Genomic DNA, 12477 nt, shown 5'->3' with positions numbered 1-12477 from the left:
AAGCTGAGGCTCCAGTACTTTGGCCACCTCATGAGAAGAGAAGACTCCCTGGAAAAGACCCTGATGTTGGGGAAGATGGAGGGCACAAGGAGAAGGGGACGACAGAGGACGAGATGGTTGGACAGTGTTCTCGAAGCTATGAACATGAGTTTGACCCAACTGCGGGAGGCAGTGGAAGACAGGAGTGCCTGGCGTGCTCTGGTCCAGGGGGTCACGAAGAGTCGGACACGACTAAATGACTAAACAACAACAGGAATTCGTTCATATATTTTTTTCAAAATATAGTCCGGCCCCCCACAAGGTCTGAGGGATAGTGGACCGGCCCCCTGCTGAAAAAGTTTGCTGACCCCTGACCTTGATGATGTCCGTGGGCAAACCTGGATTTCCCCACTCTGGGCTTGGGCTCACTTCCTTTCACCTTATACATTTTGCCTTGCGGGATCAGACCCATGATTCATCCAGCCTCGCTGCACCAACTCTCTGCTTTTAAGATGACAGCGGTGGGCCGAGATCTCCCCGCAGTTTCCCCCTGGGCTCGTCTGCAAAACAGGTGCGTGGAGAGGGGCAGGAAGGCGAAAGATCGTGCAGAAGGCGCCGAGGCATTTGTGCATCAACCTTTCAAGGTAAAGGGGAGAGCAAGATGTTCTTAAAAGTGTCTGCTGAGAATTAGCTTAATGAAGTCTGACCTCTGTGCCCAGTCATTTGGCAGAGGTTTCGCCAGACAAATAATGAATAAGTCCGTTCTTGTCTTTCTCTATTATCACGATCCTTTTCGGGAGGCTGAAGTGATGAGCGTGATCACTCTCTCTCTCTCTCTCTGCCTGAAACCACGTCAGGGGAGCGATAGATCTGTGGGTGTGATTCAGCCTGAGCTTGTAAGAAGGTCTTCAACGCTGATGTCTCACTTTGAACGTTACGGATCCGTAGCACCAAGGGATGGGAGTTGTCCTCCGAAACATCTGGCTCTTTCTGTGCAGTCCGTCCCCACCATCCCGGGCTTCTAATCGCAGATGATAAAATTACGGCTTTGCAGAAAATCACAAATTGTGGGGTAACTGTAGCTGATAGGAGCAACCTCCAACGGCGTCGTGGGCAAAATGTTCTCAATTGCCGTAATCTTCTGATGACAGCAGGTCACACATTGGACCAAAGGCCGGAGGCTCCTTAAACCTGTCTTAATTTCCTAATTAGGTTGCAGAAGGCTAGGCCAGGTTTATTCAAAGAGCAGTAACCTCTACAACTGGGTTCTGCGTTATCCGAAGAGAAGCATCACCACTGCAGCTGCCGCTTGTGGGACAAAGTGATCGGAATATTTTCTACGGACTGATATTCTACGGACTGTTTTTTGACCACAGCTCCCATCAGCCCCAGCCCAAGGGGCTGAGGAGACTGTGGCTGTGCTGAGTCTGATAATAATAATAATAATAATAATAATAATAATAATAATAATAATAATAATAATAATGCCCCAAATATCTGGCTGGGTTCCCCCAGCCACTCTGTGGCCTACAGGATATCTAAAAACATAATACAGTCGTACCTTGGTTGCTGAACGCCTTGAAACTCGTACCTTTCGGCTCCTGAACGATCAAAACCTGGAAGTGAGTGTTCCAGTTTTCGAACGGTTTTCGGGAGCTGAACATCCGGCCCGGCTTCTGCGGCTTCCGATTGGCTGCAGCACGCTCCTGCAGCCAATTGGAAGCCGCGCCTTGGTTTTCGAACGGACTTCCGGAATGCATTCTGTTCGAGAAGCAAGGTACAACTGTAAAGGGGAATTGGATTCCGAAACTTCTGAAAGGTTGCAGAGGGCATTTTAGAAATCTCAAGAGAGATTTTATTAAATTACCCTGCCACCCTTCATCTGAGGAGCACAAGACTTTGCAATATAAAAACACAAAAATACATAACAATGCCACCCACACCCTGTTTCAAAGGCCATAGGTTGTTTAATTAGCCAAAGGCCTGGAAGAAGAGGACTGCTTTTGCCTGGTGCCTAAAGATACGCAACAGAGGTACCAGGCGAGTCTCCCTGGGGAGAACATTTCCCAAATGGGGAGCCACTGCAGAAAAGGCCCTGTTTTCGTGTTGCCACCCTCCGGACCTCTTACGGAGGAGGCACACGAAGAAAGACTTCGGTTGATGATCTCAGGGTATATATGGGAAGAAGCGGTCCTTGAGGTATTGAGGTCCTGAGCCGTTTTAAGGCTTTATAGGTCAAAAACAGTGCTTTGAATTGTTCTTTGGGTCAAGGATTCCTGTTCTTGCTGCTCTGTTTTGCTTATGAGGTTTTCTACGGGGAAACTTTGGCCAAGTATTTCCTGAGCGTTGGGACTTCCGGTTTCATCTCTCTCCCCCGCCCCCTTTCTGAATTATTTTTAGAGTCGTTGGGAAAGCCAGCAAGACGTATCACAAAACTCAGTGCATTCCAACAGGTCCAGGTCTAGCCTATCGGACTCTCCGCAGCAGAACGGTTCTGCAGACCCAGGTAAGAGCGTAACCAGCGAAAGAAGCCCTTGTGGTTAGCCAGGGTAGGACAGAGAACACACACACACAGCCCAGTTGTATCTAGGCTACTTCTTAAGAAGTACTTAGGCTTGCAAAGATGTGTAAGACTGAATGAGATAAGTGCTGGAGATGCAAAGGCAGAGGGAACGTTCTTTCCTATGTGGTGGACTTGTAAAAGGGTAAAAGATTATTGGGAAACGATCCATAATGAATTGAAAAAAATGTTCAAAAGTGCTTTCCCAAAAAACCTAGAGTCCTTTCTGTTGAGGATAATTGAGACTGAAATTCCCAGGTGTCAAAAAAGGTTATTCAATAATAATAATAATAATGATGATGATGATGATGATGATAATAATTTATTATTTATGGGCAGCTTCCAACAGAATATTAAAATACAGTGGTACCTTGGGTTCCACTTCAGGTTACAGACTCCGCTAACCCAGAAATATTACCTCAGGTTAAGAACTTTGCTTCAGGATGAGAACACAAATCGTGCTCCGGTGGCGTGGTGGCAGCGGGAGGCCCCATTAGCTAAAGTGGTACCTCAGGTTAAGAACAGTTTCAGGTTAAGAACAGACCTCCAGAACGAATTAAGTACTTAACCCGAGGTACCACTGTACAATAGTCTATTAAACATTAAAAGCTTCCCTAAACAGGGCTGCCTTCAGATGTCTTCTAAAAGTCTGGTAGTTGTTTTTCTCTTTGACATCTGCTGGGAGGGCGTTCTGCAGGACAGGTGCCACCACCGAGAAGGCCCTCTGCCTGGTTCCCTGTAACTTGGCTTCTCGCAGGGAGGGAACCGCCAGAAGGCCCTCCGCAATGGACCTCAGTGTCTGGGCAGAATGGTGGGGGTGGAGACGCTCCTTCAGGTATACAGGACCGAGGCCGTTTAGGGCTTTAAAGGTCAGCACCAACACTTTAATTGTGCTTGGAAACGTACTGGGAGCCCCTACTGTATGCCACTACTGTGGTCCATGTTCTGTTAGCCCAAAAATGGAAAACGAGTGAGGTTGCAACTAAAGAAGAATGGCAACTTAAGTTGACGGAATATGCACAACTTGCAGACTTAACATATAGAATAAGAGAACAAGAAGAACATATGGTTAGAGAAGATTGGAAAACGTTTTTTGAATATATGGGGAATAATTGTGTACAGCTGAAAACGCTGGCAGAATGAAGATAAATTCAACAGTGTAAATAAGTTTTGATGGGTATAATAACGGAATACTGAACGGTATAGTTTTTTGTAAAAGATGCAGGGATTTATCATATGTAAAATGAACCATGGAAAGAGAAGAAGGGAAGTCATTGATTTCTTAAGGATGTAAAAATGAGTATTTTTAATTGCAAAACAGAAAATTTAATAGAAATTATATACAGAAGCATTGCTGTCTCAGACACTAGGCTGGTAGCCACGGAAAGCCCTCTCCTACTCCGTGAATTTCTCTAACCCTCTTTTAAAGCCATCGAAGTTGGTGGCTGTCCCTGCGTCTTGTGGCAGGGAGTTCCACAGTCTAACTGTGCACTTCATGACAAAACCATTTCTTGTATCTCTGGACTCCTGGCTTTAACCGAACCAGCCCAAAGGCTTGGAATTGGTTCAGAGTGGGTTTTTCATAGCGCTGTGGGCATTCAGTAGGCAAAGGGATGGCAGAGTTTTGAATTGATTGCTGCCGTTCTTGTCCCTAGGACTTGGTAGCCTGGCTGCATCCTACTTGAATCCGGTGAAGTCCTTCGTGCCTCAGATGCCAAAGCTGCTAAAATCCCTGTTTCCTGTACGGGATGAGAAGAAGGGCCGCCAGCTGTCTCCCTTGGCACAGCAGGTATAATAAGCGCATGATATATGGGGAAAGAAGGAAAAAGGGAATTATGCAGAATTTCTGGTCGATACACATAATCTCTAACAGGCTTTGGAGGAATGTGCCTATCAGGACTCCCATTTTCTGCGTCCTCCAGCTATTATGGATAATCACCCAATGGAGATTACGTATTTGGTTTTGTTGTGTTTTTATATTTATAATAATAATATTAATAATTTATTATTTATACCCCGCCCATCTGGCTGGGCTTCCCTAGCCACTCTGGGCGGCTTCCCAAAAAAATCTAAAATACTATAATACATCAAACATTAAAAGCTTCCCTAAACAGGGCTGCCTTCAGATGTCTTCTAAAAGTCTGGTAGTTGTTGTTCTCTTTGACATTTGGTGGGAGGACATTCCACAGGGCGGGCGCCACCACCGAGAAGGCCATCTGCCTGGTTCCCTGTAACTTGGCTTCTCGCAGTGAGGGAACCGCCAGAAGGCCCTTGGCGCTGGACCTCAGTGTCCGGGTAGAACGATGGGGGTGGAGACGCTCCTTCAGATATACTGGACCGAAGCCGTTTAGGGCTTTCAAGGTCAGCACCAACACTTTGAATTGTGCTCGGAAACGTACTGGGAGCCAATGTAGGTCTTTCAAGACCGGTGTTATGTGGTCTCGGCGGCCGCTCCCAGTCACCAGTCTAGCTGCCGCATTCTGGATTAGTTGTAGTTTCTGGGTCACCTTCAAAGGTAGCCCCACTAGAGCGCATTGCAGTAGTCCAAGCGGGAGATAACCAGAGCATGCACCACTCTGGCGAGACAGTCTATGGGCAGGTAGGGTCTCAGCCTGCGTACCAGATGGAGCTGGTAGACAGCTGCCCTGGACACGGATTTGACCTGCACCTCCATTGACAGCTGAGAGTCCAGAATGACTTTTGCTCAAAGCCGCCCAGAATGGCTGGGGAAACCCAGTCAGATGGGCAGTATAAGAATAACAAAACAACAACGAATATTATTGTTATTACGACTTGGAAAAGTGCACATTTTCCCTCTCCATAAAAAGATCAGCTGGCGAATGTGCAAAGCCGCCCATTTTTGTGCATATTAACGACACAAGATGCATAACCTCGTAACATACATGACAAGTTTGACACAGTTCCATTGCGAGGCAGGTTACTGACGATCTCAGAGGAACTCACGAATCGGGTTTCAGGGCTATTGAAAGGAAAACTAAAATATTGCCACTCTTCCGTAATAAATGCATATTGATTGAAAGTCATAACGGTATTGAGTGTTTAGTGACTCAAGCTGAAAGGTTGTGTTTGGGTCAGTGTCTGGCAATCACTGTTTCTGGGCTATTTTATGCCCCCCTTTTTACTTGACGCGCTGTTTTTGCGAGAATGTGAAATATAGTAGAAAAGGATATATTGAATAAGTATTATCCTTCCCTAACTCAAGCTAGTAACTGATGCAGCAGAGCATGTTCCGCTCAATATAGCTGGAAACTAGTTTGCAGATTCGTTTGAATCTCTTAGTTAATATTATTCCCAGTGTCGCCTTTGATCTTAGAAGAATAAAGACACGAGAGTCTGTCTGAGTAAAGTAACAAAAGGTTTACTCACATTTCAGTTCACGATTTGATCCCGGAAAGGCAGGCTTTCCTAAATAGTTACAAAAAGAAACTCTTGAGTGAATCTCATATGGAGACTGAATTTGTGTGTTGCTGGCTGAGAGCCAGCAGACATAAAAATTACATTTAGAGTGCAAAATGGCTGCAGGAGAGCAGAATGGCCGCAAAAGACAGAGCAAGACAACAGCAGTGTCAAGACCAACTAAACTGGGAAAATGGCTGGAGTCAGCCAGAGCCACCCCATCTCCCAAGTCACATCCAGGGAGAATAGAATAGAATAGAATAGAATAGAATAGAATAGAATAGAATAGAATAGAATTTATTATTTATACCCCGCCTATCTGGCTGGGTTTCCCCAGCCACTCTGGGCAGCTGCCAACAAAGTATTAAAATACAGTAGTCGGTTAAACATTAAAAGCTTCCCTAAACAGGGCTGCCTTCAGATGTCTTCTAAAAATCTGGTAGTTGTTCTTCTCTTTGACATCTGGTGGGAGGGTGTTCCACAGGGAGGGCGCCACCACCGAGAAGGCCCTCTGCCTGGTTCCCTGTAACTTGGCTTCTCGCAGTGAGGGAACTGCCAGAAGGCCCTCGGAGCTGGACCTCAGTATCCGGGCAGAACAATGGAGACGCTCCTTGATATATACTGGACTGAGGCCGTTTAGGGCTTTCAAGGTCAGCACCAACGCTTTGAATTGTGCTCGGAAACATACTAGGAGCCAATGTAGGTCTTTCAAGACTGGTGTTATGTGGTCTCGGTGGCCGCTCCCAGTTACCGGTCTAGCTGCTGCATTCTGAAGCTTCAGACCAGTGGAACAGGAAGTTACGCCGACTAGATGTCCCCTCTAGGGAAGCGGGGAATGTTGCATTTGAAGAAGAGAAGAAGAAGAGTTTGGATTTGATATCCCACTTTATCACTACCCTAAGGAGTCTCAAAGCGGCTCACATTCTCCTTTCCCTTCCTGCCCCACAACAAACACTCTGTGAGGTGAGTGGGGCTGAGAGACTTCAAAGAAGTGTGACTAGCCCAAGGTCACCCAGCAGCTGCATGTGGAGGAGCGGGGAAGCGAACCTGGTTCACCAGATTACGAGACTACCGCTCTTAACCACTACACCACACTGGCATCCATTTGAATGCACCAATGGATTACATCCCACCGTTTTCGGTTTGCAAAATGCTCCAGCAAGTTCCCAAGGAGTTGCGGTGGCTCTCTTGACATTTCCCTGGTGCCGACGTCGGTGCCCCTTTCATCTCGGCATGCCCCTAGGCTGAAGCCTCACAAGCAGATGGGGCTGCGAGGGGCCGGGCCTCGAAAGCCCCCCGGATTTCATTCCGTGCGTGTCTTGCCTCGGGCGGGAGATCGCCGCCAAAGAGCGGCATTTCAATATCATCTTTTATTCTATTAAATCTGTAAAGGTTAGCTTTAAAAAGCAGCTATTCGAGTTGCATATTAAGTATGTGCAATAACCCCTTTCATGAGGCTGGAGAGGCATACTTGACGCAGTTCCCGGCCCGGATCTGTGGCTTTAATTACGTGGCTCCTTTCTGGGAGTCAAGAGGTAGCTTGGAGTTAACCTTCAGGAAACAATAACCAGCGATCGGTGGGCATGTAGCACTAGTCTAGAATTTATTGAGTTAGTCTGCAGAGCGTCTCAAAAGAGCACAGAATTAAATTCAGAACTTCAAAGTATGCATAACATAGTTTCGTATCAGTAATAAAATGAAACGGAAATAAAATAAAATATCTTAATGTGTAGATACTCTCAGAACTTGGAAGCTCCACAACAGTTGGGGGAAACAGATTTCAAATTTATTTGTTTTTCTGTGGCTGCCCTCCAGGTCACGTAACAGGTTATTTATTAGCAACTGAAAGCTCAGTTTTTATTGCACATTCCAGTACTTCTTGTTCTTTAGCAAGGGATCTAGGTAACTTTCTCCAATATCAGAATAAAGCAGAAGTTCAAGAATATAGAGGGGAAAACCCCCCTAAAACGGCTGCTCCCAAAAAATACCTCCAGCTCACTCTAAGCGCTGCTTTGCATCCCAAAAGGTAGGGTACAAATTTAACAAGCATAAACAGGTATGCAGTCAGTGAGCAACAGAACTATAAAAAGGGAAGACTTTGAATCGAAGAGACAAAAGGCTCTCCATTTACCGTATTTTTTGCTCTATAAGACTCACTTTTTCCCTCCTAAAAGGTAAGGAGAAATGTGTGTGCGTCTTATGGAGCGAATGCAGGCTGTGCAGCTATGCCAGAAGCCAGAACAGCAAGAGGGATCACTGCTTTCACTGCGCAGAGATCCCTCTTGCTGTTCTGGCTTCTGAGATTCAGAATATTTTTTTTCTTGTTTTCCTCCTCCAAAAACTAGGTGCGTCTTGTGGTCTGGTGCGTCTTATGGAGCGAAAAATATGGTACATGGAGGAAACTCTGTAATCCAGCTTTCAATTCAGGGTAGATTTTGGATTGTCAAAACAGAAATCAGCTAAATTCTAGTTTGCATATTATAGACTTAAAGAATTGTAGAGTTGGAAGAGACCGCAAGGATTGTGCAGTCCACGCCCCCTGCCTCTTGCAACGCAGGAATTTATTTGTTTGTTTGTCCAAAATATTTCTTTTTAAAAATAATCATGATATTTATTAAGTTTTCCATTTTAACAATCCAGTATAAACCACTGGCATGCTTTCGAACTGCTAGGTTGGCAGGAGCAGGGACCGAGCAATGGGAGCTCACCCCATCGCGGGGATTTGAACCGCCGACCTTCTGATCAGCAAGCCCAAAAGGCTCAGTGGTTGAGACCACAGTGCCACCTGCGTCCCTATAAGGGATCTAGATAGCTATCCCCAATTTCAGAATAAAGCAGAAGTTCAAGAATATAGTGGGGGGAATCCTTCCAAACTACTGCTCCAAAAGAATACATTTTCAGCTCACTCTTAGCGCTGCTTTGCATAAAGTGCCTTTGCGCATGGCGACCTCTTTGTTGTCACGGTCGGGCTTCCAAACACGCCAGCGTCTCTCTGCACCTGCGGTTGACTTCTCCCATGCTGCGTGAGAAGTCAGCCTGCTTTTGCCAGCCATCTCCATCCCGCCTCCATCGGCCCCTGTGCTCCGATGTCTACCCATTGAACAAAACCTTTTGGGGGGCCACAGGAGCTAGAATCATAGAATTGCCTTGCTGGGGGCAGTTTAGACCTGGGGGTGTTCCTTCCAGATCTGCAGTTCCATGTTTCACCATGCATAATTTTGCACGCCTCTGTAAGTCTGTGTTAGACTTGGAAAGAACTTTGCTCTGAAGTGGCCGGGCGCCCTTTTGCGTTACGTTCTCTAGAGTTGAACTGCCACGGTTTTGTCAGTCTATGGGCGATAAGGGAGTTTGTGTGTCCATGGCCACATCTGGACAGGTGTGTCTCCCTCTCACCGCCCAACAGCTGGAGACTCGCCCATCTCCTGTGGACACCCTTCTCGGCTGTGGCTCTGCCTGGTCTTTTGGATCCACGGGGTTTACCAGAAGGAGAGACGGGGGGAATGAAATTTGCGGATTAAAAATAGAAGCCACATTTTCCATTTGGCAAGTCGCAAACAACACTAAGTGCACATCATAAATTTTACCATTGTTGCTGGAACTGATGCTACCGTAAATCACATTAGTTGAAAACGCCTCCTGCAAAATGGGATTTGGGCAGATGTGGCAGCCAATAAGTTTAATCAGCGCAGCCGGTTTTCTGTTTGAATGGAGTGTGTTCTGTCCCCTTTCCCGATTCCTGTAAGAGAGGTAGCAGTGGTGGTTGATGGCGATGATGGAGTATTTATTTATTAATTCCTTTAATACATTTATATGCCTCCTTTCTGAGTGGCACTCTTTCACATGTCAATTTCTTTGAGTATACAACAGCAATAATAATAATAAAGTCTCCCCGCACCCCATGCCAGGAAGATCAAAACATATCGGTCATTTTGTATATTGGTTTAACAAGATGTGTGGATGATTTAATCACACACATATGGAGGCATTAAAATTCCCGCTAAAGTGATTGTTCTGTCAAGCCAGGAATTTCCATTTGCCAGACGGAATGAACCCCCTTTCTGCCCCCCCCCACTGTTTCTCCTGACCCCCTCGAGGCAATTCTGGGGGGGGGGGGGGATGCAGTGGGAAGAGAAAGAGGGAAGCCCCATTGCACAAGGCTTCCTCTGGCAAGACTCATTCCGCAAACCCTGCCCATGTTTCACCCAGAATAGTATTTTTAAAAACCCATTAGAAAATACCAGTGAAATCAACAGACCTTAAAAAACAGGTAGACATAACAAGAGTATCAAAATAGCTAGACATCACCTTGCCAACAGAGGTTTGTATAGTTAAAGCTGTGGTTTTCCCAGTAGTGATGTATGGAAGTGAGGGCTGGACCATCAAGAAGGCTGATCGCCAGAGAATTGATGCTTTTGAATTCTGGTGCTGGAGGAGACTCTTGAGAGTCCCATGGACTGCAAGAAGATCAAACCGATCCATTCTGAAGGAAATCAGCCCTGAGTGCTCACTGGAAGGACAGATCGTGAAGCTGAGGCTCCAAGACTTTGACCACCTCAGGAGAAGAGAAGACTCCCTGGAAAAGACCCTGATGTTGGGAAAGATGGAGGGCACAAGGAGAAGGGGACGACAGAGGACGAGATGGTGGGACAGTGTTCTGGAAGCTACCAGCATGAGATTGACCAAACTGCGGGAGGCAGTGGAAGACAGAAGTGCCTGGCGTGCTCTGGTCCAGGGGGTCACGAAGAGTCGGACACGACTAAATGACTAAACAACAACAATAAATTGGAGGGAGGGTGGGTGGGTTTTTTAGACAGCTGAGGTGAAATGAAAGGACTCACTTTCATTTACTAGTAATTGAAAGACGGGAAGTCTCTGGGGAGTATGTGGACAGTCTCCCCCAAATCCTAGACTCTTAGGAATCTAGAGTTGGAAGGGACCACTAAGATCATCTAATTCAACCCTCTGCAATGCAGGAATCTTTTGCCCAGCGTGGAACTCGAACCCACAGCCCTGAGCAGTCGGAGGGTGGTTGCTATTCCCACTGTCGGAGGCAGCAGGCCTCTGGATCTCAGCTGCTGGAAATTGTAGGTGGGGAAAGAAGACAGTTACACCAAGGTCCTGCTTCTGGGCTTCCAGTAAGTACCGTATTTTTTGCTCTATAAGACTCACTTTTTCCCTCCTAAAAAGTAAGGGGAAATGTGTGTGCGTCTTATGGAGCGAATGCAGGCTGCGCAGCTATCCCAGAAGCCAGAACAGCAAGAGGGATTGCTGCTTTCGCTGCGCAGCGATCCCTCTTGCTGTTCTGGCTTCTGGGATTCAGAATATTTTTTTTCTTGTTTTCCTCCTCCAAAAACTTGGCGCGTCTTGTGGTGTGGTGCGTCTTATAGAGCGAAAAATACGGTATTTGGTTGTTCCCTGCGAGAACAGGAGACAGAATCCGAGACCAGGGAGAAGAGTCGGTGGAAGAAGACTGGAAAAAGTTGGAATGAAGTTATATGGCTTTAGTAGAAATGTTATAAGGAATTAAGTATAAATAGATTATTAGAGCATTAAAGGGAAAAATAAGGTTAGAATGTGTTAAGACAATTATAGGATAGAAAATAGTGGAAGATGGAAAGGAATTGCTGAAACAATTAATAGAAGTGGAATACAAAAAGGGAGGTGTGAGGAGGTCGTGGAAATTAGTGAAAGAAGGATAAAATATTGAAATTGGACTGTGTTTTAAATGGTTTTTGTTTTGTTTTGTTAGGTGTAGGTTAGTGGTTTTTTTCTTCTTTTTTTCTTTTTTCGTATTGTATTGTATTATTGTATGTTTTTTCTTTTTTGGTTTTTTGTAGTGTTGTGTTCAATTTGGAAAATAAATATTATTATATATATATATATATATATAAAGAGAACAGGAGACTAGCCAGGCCATTGGCCTAATCCAGGAGGGTTGTTTTGGGGCTGCTTGGGGGGGGTATTTTCAGAAGGAGGGCGGTGGTGAGGCCTGGCGTGAACTGGGTGCGCACCCTCAAACGTGAAGCTTCCCATGGCAGGCCCTTGCGAGACCCCCAGGCTGAGTGCATGGCTCCCTGAATTCGGAAAGCTGGACAGCTGCTGATTACAGTGAAAAAAATATTGGAATACTCTAAATTATCGGTGCACCGAGAGGGGCTCGGCAAGGTGACCCGTAGCTCAGGGAGCGCACTCTGTCTTACTGACGTCTTGCTGAGGCAGTAAAGAACTCAGCAGGGCTGAAAGCATTAATTGATAATTACGGCCAGTTCATTGATTGGAACTTGATCGATCAGGAAGATTGCAGGGTGGGAAAGTGGGCTTTTTACTCCTTAAGAATCATATCTGTCCCACGCCAGATCCTCTAGGTGTAAGAGCTGCCTCCTCGCCCCATAGTTTGGCGAGTTTTTTCAGACTCCAGACTCCTGTTTAATTTCAGTGGGATTCCAAAAGTTGAGCAGGGGGAGGGGGAGTTTGTGTCTAGGTCCAGAGACCCCGGGTGTGCAGATTTCGAAAACCATGCA

The 12477-nt window shown here is 46.1% G+C and overlaps 1 protein-coding gene across 3 annotated transcripts in view; it reads left to right on the top strand.

Annotated features, from left to right (window-relative positions):
- Positions 1 to 12477, top strand: part of KIF13B (kinesin family member 13B) — a 179939-nt gene that overhangs the window by 153803 nt on the left and 13659 nt on the right. For all 3 annotated transcript variants that reach the window (XM_077925405.1, XM_077925406.1, XM_028725207.2), the window contains 2 exons: positions 2380 to 2485; positions 4195 to 4328. In XM_077925405.1, the coding sequence (XP_077781531.1) occupies positions 2380 to 2485; positions 4195 to 4328 (240 nt within the window). The remainder of the gene's footprint in view (positions 1 to 2379; positions 2486 to 4194; positions 4329 to 12477) is intronic.

Source organism: Podarcis muralis, chromosome 3, assembly GCF_964188315.1.
Source record: "Podarcis muralis chromosome 3, rPodMur119.hap1.1, whole genome shotgun sequence".
Taxonomy (NCBI): Eukaryota; Metazoa; Chordata; class Lepidosauria; order Squamata; family Lacertidae; genus Podarcis; species Podarcis muralis.
Note: the sequence above shows the minus strand (reverse complement) of the source record. Positions and strands in the feature narration are given on the sequence as shown.